This window comes from Onychostoma macrolepis, chromosome 15 (assembly GCF_012432095.1).
Source record: "Onychostoma macrolepis isolate SWU-2019 chromosome 15, ASM1243209v1, whole genome shotgun sequence".
Lineage (NCBI taxonomy): Eukaryota > Metazoa > Chordata > Actinopteri > Cypriniformes > Cyprinidae > Onychostoma > Onychostoma macrolepis.
The window spans coordinates 11,058,737-11,074,493 of record NC_081169.1 but is presented as its reverse complement, the minus strand read 5'-3'; the positions used below and the strand labels follow the sequence as shown (position 1 = coordinate 11,074,493).

Below are 15,757 nucleotides of genomic sequence, written 5' to 3'. Positions count from 1 at the left end.
TGGTGATACAGTACCCTTCAAAGGTTTGGGACACACACACACACACACACACACACACATACAAAAACAGTTTATGCTGCTTATTGTTTTTGGAGATGGTGATACATTACCCTTCAAAAGTTTGGGACACACACACACACACACACACACACACACACACACACACAAAAACACACACACACACACATTACCCTTCAAAGGTTTGGGACACAGACACACAGACACATACATTTTTATTCAGTAAGGATTAATTAAATTGTATAAATTGTCATTAAATTCATTTAAAATATTTATAATGCACTATAATATTTCTATTTTAACTTTATTCATCAAAGAATCCTGAAAAAACAACAGTTTTCAAAATTGCTAAATATTTTAAATGTTTCTTGAGCAGCAAATCAGCATTTTAGAATGATTTCTGAAGGATCATGTGACTCTAAAAGACTGGAGTAATGAAGCAGAAAATTCAGCTTTGCATCACAGGAATAAAGACATTTTAAAATAAACTCAAATATTTCATTCAAGTATTTTTAATCAAATAAATGCAGCCTTGGTGTCCATAAGTGACTCAAAAACATGAAAAATCTTAATGATTCTAATTTTTTGACCAGTACTGTATGCTATACTGGCATTTTAGCAGCCCTGTTCTCTAGATATCAGTATCAGCAACTGAAAGACTTATGTTGTTGATCACTAAAAGGACTGACATAAGAGAATTGGCCAGTTATTGGGTAGTACCACAGTCCCAACAGTTACCTGACCCCATTAGCAGCCCTGTTTTACAGTGTGTGTGATTCTTAATGACACTCACACAAGAGCTGACATTACAATCAGTAAACCTCTCAAGACAGTTTCCTGTAGATGAGATGAGGCAGGCTGTTTGCCAGACAGTAATGTTATAAATGGAGGAAATGTGAGTACAACCTCCATGATTTAAATCAGATTTTGAGTCCCTTTCATCTATTTAAGGCCCTTGAGCAGGAAATCTAGACCTCTACCTCCAGATGACCTCGAGTTTGTTCACGTACAGAGCTAGAACCCATTATTTTCCATAGATGTCTGTTATCTTGTGAATCAAGAGGGCACGCTGTTTTGAAATAACTTTAATGTTCTGATTAGAAGTCTGAAAAACAGTACCGGCCAATCAAAACAAAGATTGCAGGATTGTCAAATGCAGGTTCAGTTATATGTAATTAAAACCATTGCTTTGGTTAAATCCCTTCATAGAAGACTACAATGTTCTATTCCAGATAAAAATACAAAGAGTAGAAGCAGAATTGTTAAAAAAAAAAAAAAACAAAAAGGATAGTTCACCCAAATATGAAAATTATGTCATTTGCTCACAGAAGATATTTTGAAGAATGTTGGTAACCAAACAGCTGACGGTAGCCATTGACTTCCATAATAGGGACAGAAAAAAAATAAAATAAAAAATACTATGGAAGTGTATCATGGATATAAAGGTGAGTAAATGATAGATTTGTCATTTTTGGGTGAAATATCCCTTTAAGAAATTCCACATGGAATCTCTCCGATCAAATATGAATAAAGTGCCTTATATAAGCCATTTTCGAAGCTGTACACATGTTAGGAAACTACAGAGTGATGCTGTTGTGATGGCTCAACATTCAGTCATCTGTGTTGAGTTTAGTGTGAGCCTATATTAAATGTCAGACACCCACACTGTGAAATCATCCTGTTATATGCAAGATAGTGGTTGAGATCCATTAGGCACTGTAAATGCTGTAGAATAATTCCATTTTCATTATATATGTACAGTTTGCATCTTATGTATTAGATTATATGGCTCTCAACTAAAGTTGACCACAATAGTAAATATTTGATAAAGTGCAGTCGCTATTTCAGAAAAAATACAATGAGATATGAACTGACAAGATAAACTGCATTGCCTGAACTGGAATGTGAATTCTAGGCTTAACTTGTCTACTTCTGTTGCTGTTCCTGGAATAAAATATAAAACTGTACCAATAAAAGTAAGGCTGCAAATGTTTCTTAATTAGATATCTGAGAACCTACATACCACCAAGTGATAATTTACTGTGTATTAGATATGTTAATATTTACTGCTCTTGCTCTCTGTTTTAGACTGTTATGGAGATTACATCTTATCTTTGGGATAAAAACATTAAGATGTTTAATCAACAAATTATTTACAGAAATGCACATTTAGAAGGCAATTCGTTTCAGTGCCAGCACTATAGTCAATAGCTAGAATCTATCAAAATCTCTTAAAATTAGTATTTTCTATTTTCCTCTTTTTAATTTCCGTAGCAAATCTCACAAATAATAGAAAATTTCTGGGTTGTTTATTCATCCCAAAGTCAAAAAAAAAAAAAAACACATATATATATATATATATATATATTAGTGCTGTCAAACGATTAATAGCGATTAATCGCATCCAAAATAAAGGTTTTTGTTTACATAATATATATGTGCGTACTGTGCATATTTATTATGTATATATAAATAAACACACATGCATGCATATATTTAAGAAAAATATGTTACGTTTATATATTAAATATATTTATATATGATATAAATTATATGAATTTAAATATATACATGTAAATATTTTCAAAATATATCCTGTATGTGTGTGTATTTATATATACATAATAAATATACACAACACACAAGTTTTTGTTTACATAGTATATGTGTGTGTACTGTGTATATTTATTATGTATATATAAATACACACCTATGCATATATATATTTAAGAAAAATGTTACATTTATATATTAAATATTTGTATACAATATCAATTATATGAATATAAATACATGCATGTAAATATTTTCAAAATCTATACTGTATGTGTGTGTATTTAAATATATATTATATACATAAGAAATATACACAGTACACACACATATAGTATGTAATTATTTTTTTATTTTGGATGTGATTAATTGTGATTAATCGTTTGACAGCACTAATGTATGTATATATATATCCACAAATTATTTTCATTATGCAACATATCATTTAGTATTTTTCTCTTTTGATTTTGAGATGAAATATAACCCAGATATCATCACTCTCTAATGCTTCGAAGGGCCTGAGTGTTTGTCTATGCAACTGCAGTGGGTTTCATCTTCCTCCCAGCCCCGATTGCACTGGCTATGGATGAAAACTGCCTACAACCTGCATCTGAGCACCAAGCTGTATTGGAGGGGCACTACAGAGTCAAAGCAAGGTCACAGGGAATCCCTGCTGTCAGCGCAGCCGTTACACACTCGCACAGGGTGGTCCCAGCCACGAGAGGGCACTGGCCTGGTCTTCATCGAGCAGTTCCCGCACACTCCCTCACCACATGCCCGGCAATGGTGCTTGGACATGCTGGGGGTGAAGGGTTTAGTACAGCTGTGGCACTGGGTGATCTCATGGTCTGGGATCCAATAATCTGGTCTCGCAACTCCCTTTACGAAACCTGAAGAGAGGACAAGATGTTTTAAAAATACCTGACTCGCTCTAAATAAACAATATAATTCTGTAGTGTAAGTTCAGACACTATGAGTGCATTGGTAACACTCACATAGGGGGTAGTCCACTGCGGTGGAGACCATATCCAGAGTGGACTGAGCTACTTCTGTCACTCTGCGGGCGACTAGTGTCCGGGGTTCTGTAACAGCCACTGCAGGGGAGAGAACGTAATGTCTCAGCTCAGCAAACCAGTCAATATCCCACACTGAGACCATTTAAAACTGTTTTGGAAAACACAACTCAACTCAACAACCCTGGAGAATACTGCTTATGTTTTTACAAGGTCAAATATTCTGCATGATGCATTTTTGGTTGTTAGTATTTTGCATCTAAATAACTAGACTCTTATTTAGATAACTAGACTCTTATTTAGATAACTGTTATTTAGGTCATTTCTAACTGAAAAGAAGTGTGAGAAACCCTTTTCACCCTTGCAAGGGTTTGAGAACCAGACATATAGTACAAAAAGTCAAAGCACATAAAAAGTAATAAATACTACTTTGTACAAATAATGCAAGAAACAATTTCTACTCGTATTTATTTGCACCTCAGAGTGCAAATAGTTTCAACTAGTAGTCATGACTATATACACTGAACAAAATTATAAACACAACACATTTGTTTTTGCCCCCATTTTTCATGAGCTGAAATCAAAGATCTAACATTTTTTCTATGTACACAAAAGGTCTATTTCTATTTGCAGTTTTATCACACAGCACAATGCCACAGATGTCGCAAGTTTTGAGGGAGCGTGCAGTTGGTATGCTGACTGCAGGAATGTCCACCAGAGCTGTTGCCCATGAATTGAATGTTCATTTCTCTACCATAAGCCGTCTCCAAAGGCGTTTCAGAGAATTTGGCAGTACATCCAACCGGCCTCACAACCGCAGACCACGTGTAACCACACCAGCCCAGGACCTCCACATCCAGCATCTACACCTCCAAGATCGTCTGAGACCAGCCACCCGGACAGCTGCTGCAACAATCGGTTTGCATAACCAAAGAATTTCTGCACAAACTGTCGAAAACCGTCTCAGGGAAGCTCATCTGCATGCTCGCCGTCCTCATCGGGGTCTCGACCTGACTGCAGTTCGTCGTCATAACCGACTTGAGTGGGCAAATGCTCACATTCGATGGCACTTTGGAGAGGTGTTCTCTTCACGGATGAATCCCGGTTTTCACTGTACAGGGCAGATGGAAGACAGCGTGTATGGCGTCGTGTGGGTGAGCGGTTTGCTGATGTCAACCGGACATGTCACCCACTGAGCATGTTTGTTCCATGCGTGTTCCAGTTCCTGCCAATATCCAGCAACTTCGCACAGCCATTGAAGAGGAGTAGACCAACATTCCACAGGCCACAATCAACAACCTGATCAACTCTATGCGAAGGAGATGTGTTGCAACCCCCTGACCCCTGGACCCCCTGGACCCCCGGACCCCCAATACAGTAAAACTGCACATTTTAGAGTGGCCTTTTATTGTGGCCAGCCTAAGGCACACCTGTGCAATAATCATGCTGTCTAATCAGCATCTTGATATGCCACACCTGTGAGGTGGATGGAGTATCTCGGCAAAGGAGAAGTGCTCACTAACACAGATTTAGACAGATTTGTGAACAATATTTGAGAGAAATAGGCCTTTTGCGTACATAGAAAAAGTCTTAGATCTTTGAGTTCAGCAAAAACAAAAGTGTTGTGTTTATAATTTTGTTCAGTGTATATAGTCATGACTACTAGTTGAAACTATTTGCACTCTGAGGTGCAAATAAATAAGAGTAGAAATAGTTTCTTGCATTATTTGTACAAAGCAGTATTTATTGCTTTTTATGTGCTTTGACTTTTTGTACTATATGTCTGGTTCTTAAACCCTTGCAAGGGTGAAAAGGGTTTCTCACACTTCTTTTTCAGTTAGAAGTGACCTAAATAACAGTTATCTAATATATAATATATATATATATATATATTATCTCACAAAAGTGAATACACCCCTCACATTTCAGCAACCATTTTAGTAGATCTTCTCAAGGGACAATACTATAGAAATTAAACTTGGGTATATTTTAGAGTAGTCAATGTGCAGCTTGTATATCAGTATAAATTTACTGTCCTCTAAAAATAACTCAACATACAGCCATTATTGTCTAAATAACTGGCAACAAAAATGAGTACACCCTAAGTGAACATGTCAAAACTGTGTGGGCACCATTGTTATCTAGCACTGCCTTAATCCTCCTGGGCATAAAATTCACCAGAGCTGCGCAGGTTGTTGCTGGGATCCTCTTCCACTCCTCCATAATGACATCATGGAGCTGCTGGATGTTAGACACATGGTGCGTCTCCACTTTCCAATTGAGGATGCCATGTGCTCAATAGGGTTCAGGTCTGGAGACATACTTGGCCACTCCATCACCTTCAGCTTCATCAGTAAGGCAGTTGTCATCTTGGCGGTGTGTTTGGAGTCGTTATTATGTTGGAAAACTGCCATTCGGGCCAGTTTCTGAAGGGAAGGTATCATGTTCTGCTTCAGAATGTCTCAGTACATGTTGGAATCCATGTTTCCCTCAATGAACCTCAGCTCCCCAGCAGCACTCATGCAGAACCAGACCATGATGCTACCACCACCATGCTTGACTGCAGGCAAGACACAATTTTCTTGGTACTCCTCACCAGAGCGTCACCACACATGCTGGACACCATCTGAGCCAAACAAGTTTATCTTAGCCTCATCAGACCACAGGACATGGCTCCAGTAATTCTTCCTCTTGAACAGGTTGTCTTCAGCAAACTGCTTGCGGGCTTTCTTGTGAGCCAGCTTCAAAAGAGGCTTCCTTCTGGGACGACGGCCATGCAAACCGACTTGTTGCAGTGTGTGGCGTATGGTCTGAGCACTGACAAGCTGACCTTCCGCTACAGCAACCTCTAAAGCAATGCTGGCAGCACTCATACGTCTGGTTTTTGAAGCCAGACGCATGAGGACCTAACTTCTTTGATCGACCCCTTTGAGGTCTGTTCCAAGTGGAAACTGTCTTAGAAAACCTCTGTATGACCCTGGCCACTATACTGTAACTCAGTTTCAGGGTGTTACTGAACTTCTTATAGCCTCGGCCATCTTTGTGGAGAGCAACAGTTATAATTCTCAAATCCTCAGAGAGTTCTTTGCCATGAGGTGCCATGTTGAACATCCAGTGGTCAGTATGAGAGAATTGTACTCAAAGCACCAAATTTTAACTGCTCTAAAACAAGATTTGTATGGTCCTGTCAAGCAGACAAAAACCATGAACATGATGAATAGGACATGTGGCTTTGCATGGTTAAATGACGTATAACGCTTATCACTTAGGGTGCACACACTTTTGTTGACAGCTATTTTGACAATAATGGCTGCATGTTGAGTTATTTTCAAAGGACAGTAAATGTCCTTGTACTGCTATACAAGCTGCACATCGACTACTCTAAAATATATCCAATTTTCATTTCTATAGTATTGTCCCTTGAGAAGATATACTAAAATGGTTGCTGAAATGTGAGGGGTGTACTCACTTTTGTGAGATACTGTATATATATATGAGTTTATTTGCAAAAACAGATAACTCTGTTTTTTTGTTTTGTTTTTTTTTAAATCATGTTTATTATTATATAATGTTATCATGTTTCTCTTGTGTTTTATTGGTGTTTGTTATCTGTATTTTTTAGTTATTTTTTTACCTAATCAAAATAACCCAACTGAAGTATGATTGAGATTAACTGGAATGCACAATGAAAAAACATGATTTTTGAAAATGGTTAAAAAAGGAGTTATCCGTCTTTGCAAATGAACTCTTCATATATATAGTGTTTGTATAGCTAATTTTGAACATAACAAATAACAATAAAATACTAGAGATAGAGGGGAACTCTAATTTCTTAAATATTCTATATTTAGTTTTTTTTTTTTTTTACACAAATTTCTAGTATTTTTTAAAAATGGGATTTTTGGCAAATTGCATGGATAATAATCAATGCACCAAATCAGCATATTAGAATAATTTCTGAAGGATTATGTGACAACTGAAGACTGGAACACTGATGCTGAAAATTCAGCTTTGTAAACTACATTTGAAAATATATTTAAATGGAAAAAAACTAAATTGTAATAGTATTCCACAATATTACTGTTTTACTGTATTTTGATCAAATAAATACAGCCTCGGTGAGCTAGGAGACTTTTTTTTATACATTTAGTAAATCTGACTGAACCCAAACTTTTGAATGGTAATGTAAACTTTGCAAGTGTAAGAATTACTTACACCATTACAGTGTATTTTTAAAATAGAACGATGTCCTCACCCTGTCTAGTGTGCTGGGGTCCTCCCTGCTGGTAACAGGCATCACACACTCGTACAGGGGTGCCGCCCCAGCCCCTTTCGGGCACTGGCATGCTGTGAGTGGAGCAGGCCTGACAGAAACCCTCCCCACATGCCCGACAGTGGTGTTTCCTCTCCGCCTCCTCAAACGCTCTCTTACAACCATGACATTCCTGAACAGACAAACATGATATTTTTATATAATAAAACAATAGATTTGTTCTCTTTCACCTATTCCTATATGGCATATCAACTCACAGTGATTTCAGAGTTGGGTTTCCAGTAGGGTGGAGCCACTTGGTCTGTGAGCCAGGCTGTGACGGCTTTAGTTGGGCCTGAGCTGTATTCTGTCACTGATTGAATTATGTAATTCATTCCATCCAAAACCCGCTGAGCTGCATTCTGATGGTCTGTCTGGAAGGCATCGGTCTACAAGCAGAAAAACAACATTAACCACTGTGAGCATCAATGGAGTCAGCAAATGGATGGGAACACAGAAAAACAACTCACCCCCTGCCAGACATGCTTGACCTCTGGCCGCACCACACCGCTCTCTGGATCCTGGTTGCCCATCCAGTACTGTCTACTGCGGTAGATGATGCCACAGCTGGCACATTCTAAAACATAGCTGTAGAACAAGACCAGGGTTCAGAGCATGGACGAGGACCAGCTTCAGAGGCTAATTTCAGTAAGAAACCATCTTACTCACCCTGACCACGCGTACTTGGCCAGACCAAGCCATTGGTTATCTGTGGAGGCAGATGTTTTCGGTATGACGATCACTTCTTTTCCACTCTCATAGCACCTCTGCATGGGTAGAAGAAATGATTTATCATCCTTTGCATCCATTTATTATCCTTTCATTTCTAATCGAGAAATCTAATCCATATAGGACAGTTTTAGCAAACTGATTAATCTAAAACCTCAATTAACAGAGAAAATATGTGGCAAATCTCATTAAATCTAAGCGCTAAGTCTTTATCAATTTTAATTCAATTTAGTGTGATTTTTTAAATGGAAACCTGCATATTGGCATTACAACAAAAAGTAAAACGAATAAAACAAACAAAAAAAAATGAAGTAAAACAAAAATATAAAAACACTAAATTAAACAAAAAACAAACAAACAAAAAAACCAAAACAAATAAAAACTAAAATTTTTTTTTAAAAACAGAATTAAAAATAAAAACATGAAACAAGAAAAAAACTAACTGAAAGAAATGAAAACAAAAAACAATTTAAAACACAAAATAGCAAATAATAAAAAAGTTAAAACAAAATAAAACAAAAGCAAAACCTAAAAAAACTTGCAAAATAAACAAAAATAAACAACAAAAACACAAAAATGCTAATTTAAACAAAACAAATAACTGATTTATATATATATATATATATATACACATACATACATACATATATATATATACATATACACACACATATATAAACATAAACATTAATCTTGACCTTGAGAACTAGCCGTGACAGTGAGTTCTTACCTTACAAATGAGAACTTTATTGTTGTATTGGTGGGCATACTGGCATAATCCATCAGCCATGTGTGAGACCCCGTCTTTCTGGTGGTTCATGCCGTTCTTACACCGAACACTAAAGCCGTGGAATTTTGGAGAGGTTAGTTATGATTCGCTAGTTCTTAAGTACTCTTGAAGAGTACTGCTCTATTAATTCACGCACAAGCAAAAACAATAACAAACAACTCAACAAACGATCTAATTACATTCATGTGCAACTCATTTCCATATATTAGTTTTGCATGCTGAATAGAGATCCTAGTTCTTTATAACTGCAAATCATCAAATTATGAAGTGGCTCAGTGTTGATGTGATGAAATTAGAGTTTGATGTGTGACAATGCAGGAATTTTCTTGATTTATTATGCGTCAAACACAATGCGTCAGTGCATTCAACACAACCTGTATGTAAAAAACAAAAAACAACATTCAATCTACAGCTCGAAGCATGTGTGGACTTACTTGCAGCTGAGACAGACTGATGGGCAAGTGAAATATTCATCAGGAAAGAAGGAGCATATGCTGATTTTGTCATCTGAGATCTCGCCACAGAACCTGTTGCTCAAGGCCTGAGAGAGAGCAGAGCAGTGAAGTCCAGTGAAGCGCATTTTCAGAAACATGCTCAGTGGGCAAAGGTGAACACAAACAAGCATACACTGACCCCGGAAAGTAGTTTAGGACACTTGAGTCGCTACCGTTCAAAAGATTGGCAAGATGTCTTTAAAAGGAGTCACCATGTTCATCAAGGCTGCATTTATTTGATTTAAAATATGGTAGAAACAGTAATATTGTGAAATATTATTACAATTTAATATATTTTAAAATATAATTTATTCCTGTGATGGAAAAGCTGAATTTTTAGCAACCGTTACACCAGGCTTTAGCGTCACATGATCCTTCAAAATTATTCAATTTTATGAATTTGTTTTTATTTTTATATTTTGTTTTCATTTTAAATTTAAAGTTGTACTTTTTTTTTTACCTTATAATTATTATAAGTATAATTATTGTAATCAAGATAAACTAAATGAAAATGAGAATTGTTTGGCTTGGCAAAATTATGAAATAAAAGAAGTTTAAGATTTTTATATTTTATTTTATTTTAGTTAAAATGTATTTTATTTCAACTAACAATAATTATTTTATGGTTTTACTTTTAATTAACTATAATAAACCTGGTGCTCAAGAAAAATTTTGTATTATTATCATCAATGTTGAAAACAATCATGCTGCTTAATATTATTGTGGAAACATTTTACATTTACATTTTTTTTATTCCAACAGAAAGTCTGAAAGAATAGCATTAATTTAAAATAGAAACATTAAAAGCCACTATTTTGTTACTATTTTAAAGTTAAACAATTTAATACAATCTTAGATGTGAATAAATGCCATGTAACACATTTAAACGTAAAAAATAATAATAACATTAACCCCAAACTTTTGAATGGTTGTGTATGTATGTAATGCATATTTAAAGGTACAGAGTCAAATTAAACATTTTAATGTTGCCTTTATATTAGTCATTTTTGGAACTTGAAATTCCTTGGTCACCCTTTACTTTCAATGTATGGAAAAGAACATTGTGAACATTCTGCTAAGCTTCCTCTTTTGTGATTATGACATTTTCATTTTTTGGTTGAACTACTCCTTTTAAATACATGAATTTACTGTAATTGCGTTAGATACAAAATATCAAACCAAATATGAAAGCTTTGAGTGTCTAAATTCTTTTTAGGGTCACTTTACACACACATACACAAATAAATGTTTGATGAGCTGCTGTACCTGCAATGCACTGAACACAATGGCAGGCTGGCGCGGGGCTCGCTGGGATGTGTTCTTCACCTGCTGATTGACTATCTGCAGTAACTGTGAGTAGTCTGTGGGGGGAGTGATGGTTTGGGTGCCCACGTATTGAACGGAGCTGAAGGCGTCTGTACTCTGGCCCAAGTCATGGAAGCGCTTTTGCAGCAGTGTGTCTGCTTGCCCCGGGACAGAGCCATCTGGATAAAGAAAACCAAACCCATATTTCTCTAGCCTGACACACTTCATTGGATGGCACTACTTTAATCGTTTCAAAATAAAAAAAAGATGACAGTTTTACAGGCATTTAAAGATTTTTATGCGTTTTATACAACACTTTTCGTGTACCATGATTTATAGCATGCTGAAAACCTGGAGTTTACCCAAGGGCATAATTATAACTGAGCAGTATTGTGATCTTTGTAACACTCCACACCTGAGTCACACTGTCTTGGGATTTTCCTGCAATCTGTGTTAGATAACTAGTTGCTTAACAATTAAGTTACCTTCAATGTTTTGATTTTTCTTTTGGCCAAATGATAAAAAAAAAAAGATTAAAAAAAAAAGTATTTATTTGAAAATGTGTCCTAATAAAACATTTTTTTTATTGCGTAGCAACCTTTTATAGAAGCAATATATCACCTGAAGATGCAATACAGTATTATATATTATGTAATATCTTTATCGTTTTGTATTCATCTTGGTTTCATAAGATAAAAAAAAAAATACCATACTCAAGAAAACTAATTACTAAAAACTAATTAATTATAAAACTTAAAAATGTCATGTGTTCTAACCAGTAAAACAGTAAACAGTAAAAACATTTTCCTCACACTTTGAATACATGCGAGTGTACAAACTATTTGTTAAAAGTTTTTAAATATTTAACAATATTTAACTTTTTTGTCAAGTTGAAAGCATCACATGGCTTATTAAAGCAGTAAATTCAAATTCAAAAATTAAAAAAACATGCTCATCATGCATTTAAGTCTTTGTATGCATTAAATTTATGTATTTTTGATTAAAATAATAAATAAAAATGAGCATTGTGGCCCATGTATTACTCTCTAAAGATTTGTCATTTGACTACAGAGAAACAATGAAACAAATTGAAATTCTCATCACTAAGCAGACAGAAATAAAAGCAGCAACGATGAAACCATTGAGTTTAAAATAGAACCTTTGGTTTGACTGACAGCTTGCGTTTTTCCTGTGGGATTCTCCACTAGTCTGAAATTCAGGACTTTTTCAAAGACCCCCCTGGCTATGTGTTTAGGCCCCATGAGGGTGTGCAGACCCAAGTTTAAACAGCAATCCCTTTGCCCCCAGGCTAGTCGTACAACAGCCTTTGGCAACAACATGTATCAGAAAAATGCTGTACTCATATTGATAAACACTGCAGGCCTTGTAAACAGTGAAAGTCTGCTTGCTCTGACTTACCCTGGCCTAGCAGCTGAGTACGAAAAGTCTCTTGGAAAACTATAACAGCAGGTCCCAGGCTGGAGAGAGGCACGTCAAGCCCGCAGCGGCTAGACAGAGCGCGGAGCTCAGGTGTGAAGTGCTTCAGGTAAGCGGCCGATGCGCTGCCGAGGAACTGGAACATGTCGTTGTGCAGCCTCTCGGCCCGTGTGCGGTAGATGACCACGTCCGATACGGCCAGAACCTTCAGCAGCAGACGCATCCGCCGGTTCTGCTGACTGGCGGCCCCGAGCAGGCCCTCCGTGTCCAGCACGATCAGGTTCAGGCGCGGCTCGTAAGAGGCCCATACGCCCACCGTGCATGAGGACGGAGAAGGAGACGTGGCGAACACCTCCTCACCATTGAAAAGCACGTGATTGAGAGTGTGGGACTTGCCGTCACCCGTGTTACCGAAGATAGAAAGCACTTTGACTCCTTGAGCAGCACTGCAGCCCAACTTCTGCAAAAACTCTGCTTCGTTCTTCACCTGGAAGAGAGAAAGAGTATCAGAGAGATCAAGTTTACAGCAATTGTCACACTATCTATCAGTGTGTATCTATCTACGTCCGTCCGTCCTGTCTATTTATCTTTTGGCCTATCTCCATCCATCCTGTCTGTCTGTCTATATATTTATCTTTTGGCCTATCATCTATCCATCCATCCATCTATCTATCTCCGTCCGTCCTGTCTGTCTATATATTTATCTTTTGTCCTATCATCTATCCATCCACCCACTATCTATCTATCTATCTATCTATCTTTTTGCCTACCATCCATCATCATCTATCTATCTATCTATCTATTTGCCTACCATCCATCCATCCATCTATCTATCTATCTATCTATCTTTTTGCCTATCATCCATCAATCAATCAATCCATCCATCCATCCATCTTTTTACCTATCTCCTCCATCCGTCTGTCTATTTATCTTTTGGCCTGTCATCCATCCATCCATCCATCCATCCTCTGTTTACCAATTCAGTTCATTTCAATTTTCAATTCCATATTGCCAAAGCAATATATGCAAATAGAACAATATAATATTACATGATTTAGACAAATGTAACCAATTACAACAAAACAACAAATTCAACATTTTGCGAATAGCTGGAGATCACAATGTTTAACAGAAGACCTCTAACATGTATAGGTCCTACATACCTACACATACAAATATAATAATGACTGTTCAGTTCTTAATGCTTTCAAACGTAGCAATTCAGTGAGATTCTGTTTTAGATGCATGCAGAATATTAATTCTAACTCAGCCTGTGTGCGTTATTGGATGTTTTCTGTTGTAATTTCACAATGAGTTTGCAGAATTCTGTGTTAATGGTTCCTCTTGGATGCCTGCCACACCTATCTCTGTGTCTGTCTATCACCATTTGCAAGAATCTTAAAGAGACAGTTCACCTAAAATGACAATTATGTCATCACGAATGATGAATGAGTCATCCTGCCTTTTGTGTTCCACTAAAGAAAGAAAGTCATATGGGTTTGAAACAACAAAAGAGTAAGTACATAATGAAGTTTCATTTTTGGGTCTCTATACAGTAACAATCTCTCAAAGTGACAGCAATTGATCACTTTAAGACTGGTTCCTGAAAACACTATAAACTAGCCTATGAAACGACACTGTCATTGTTGACTCTCATTGTTGGCTCGTAGATCACAGCGAATAGCTGCTACATTCGTATACCATGGTATTACCAAAGTACATCAGAATATCATGCCATAACATAACAGCACTGAGATCATTCAGCGTTTGTAAATCACACTGTGTTGACAGATGTATCATCTGCTGTAGCACATGGGCCAGCAGCACACAGACCTGAGATCATGAATGCACGTGACAAGAACTAAACAAACCCTTGATACAATCAATAATGATCAATGGTTAAAGATCCGTAAATGTTGTCAAAAGACAGCCATTCCTTTTGATGCAATCATACTGACGGTTAGTTAATCTGTTTATTATTTAAAGTACACATAGTTATTAGCGTGCTCGTGAATTGACCTATCAAAGTGTATAAAAACAACTAAGACCCTACATGTGCTGTTTACCTAATAGCTTGATGGCTAACACAGAAGCTAACAAAAACAAACCTGCAAGCTTTCGTTTTCGTCCACCAGCAGAAAGCTCCGTCCGTTTTCCTTCTGCTCTTCCATTTTAACAGGCCCGAGAGAAATCTCATCCATATCTTTCAGCAGCATTTCAGACATCGTGAAAGATTTAAAACCATCGCAACTCTCTGGAAAGCTAGTTGGACTACAACTGTCCCAGGACTACTAGCTGCTGCTGCTACTACTGTGCTGCTGCTGGCGCTAGTTGTTTTTCTGTCTGGACTCAAGAGGGCGCTGTTGCTACTCTATCAGCCGCCTTCATTGTGTATTATTGCGTATTTCGACGCCCTCTAGTGGCTGTTATGATCAACTGTCTCATAGCAGTTTTTGTGTGCAGAATACAGAAGTTTTTACTGAGGTATCCAGGTCAATAAAAACAAGTCTCCATGAAAAAGCTCTCACATGAGCTCATTATCGTATGATTAGGTTTTGTAAAATTAGTAAAAATTGTGTTGGTGCAAATAGAATAGAATTGATATTTCAATTTAGTTTTAGAATTTATTGTAGTGCAATATCTTAAATTGAAGATTAGCTCAACTCTAAAATCCCCCCAAAAATGCACCAATTCTGCAGTAATCCCTTATGAATCAACAGGACATTTTTGTTCAGTCATTCCATAGAGCTTGCTAAGGTTCATTAAATATTTGTTAGCAGGGATCTATAAATATCACATGTAACAGAATGCCTTCAAAGTGGCGCCATTGCAGTTAACTGGACTGAAGAGCCCTTTACAGTCATTCCATTTCTATTAGAGGTCAGTCTGGCTGATAATATTCACAATATTTAGATGCACATGTTTCTCATTGCATAAGCAGAATAAAAACACATAGCAGAATTATTTTACTGTTATTGTCCATTAATATTACTCGTGTTTAGCATGTTTTAAGGCCAGGCTGTAGATTATTTTTATTTTTATTTATAAGAAATTAATGAAAATGTAAAAATGCAGAAAAGTTTGTTTGAGGTTTAAGTTAGATTAA

General features: G+C 36.7%; 2 protein-coding genes across 2 annotated transcripts in view; one reads left to right on the top strand and one right to left on the bottom strand.

The window, feature by feature from the left end:
* Positions 1–303: 303 nt before the first annotated feature.
* si:ch211-11n16.2 (zinc finger FYVE domain-containing protein 1) lies at positions 304–15,017 on the bottom strand. The gene is made up of 11 exons (XM_058744454.1): positions 14,760–15,017; positions 12,634–13,138; positions 11,176–11,393; positions 9,850–9,956; positions 9,356–9,464; positions 8,566–8,663; positions 8,367–8,484; positions 8,115–8,285; positions 7,840–8,029; positions 3,567–3,665; positions 304–3,461 (listed from the first exon to the last, which is right to left on the bottom strand). The coding sequence occupies exons 1-11, from the start codon at positions 14,874–14,876 to the stop codon at positions 3,229–3,231; spliced, it is 1,965 nt and encodes a 654-aa protein (XP_058600437.1). The 5' UTR covers positions 14,877–15,017; the 3' UTR covers positions 304–3,228.
* dpf1 (double PHD fingers 1) overlaps positions 13,680–15,757 on the top strand; it is a 64,855-nt gene continuing 62,777 nt past the window's right edge. Inside the window, exon 1 of the mRNA XM_058744457.1 lies at positions 13,680–14,166. Within this exon, the coding sequence (XP_058600440.1) occupies positions 14,072–14,166 (95 nt within the window). The 5' untranslated portion in view covers positions 13,680–14,071. The remainder of the gene's footprint in view (positions 14,167–15,757) is intronic.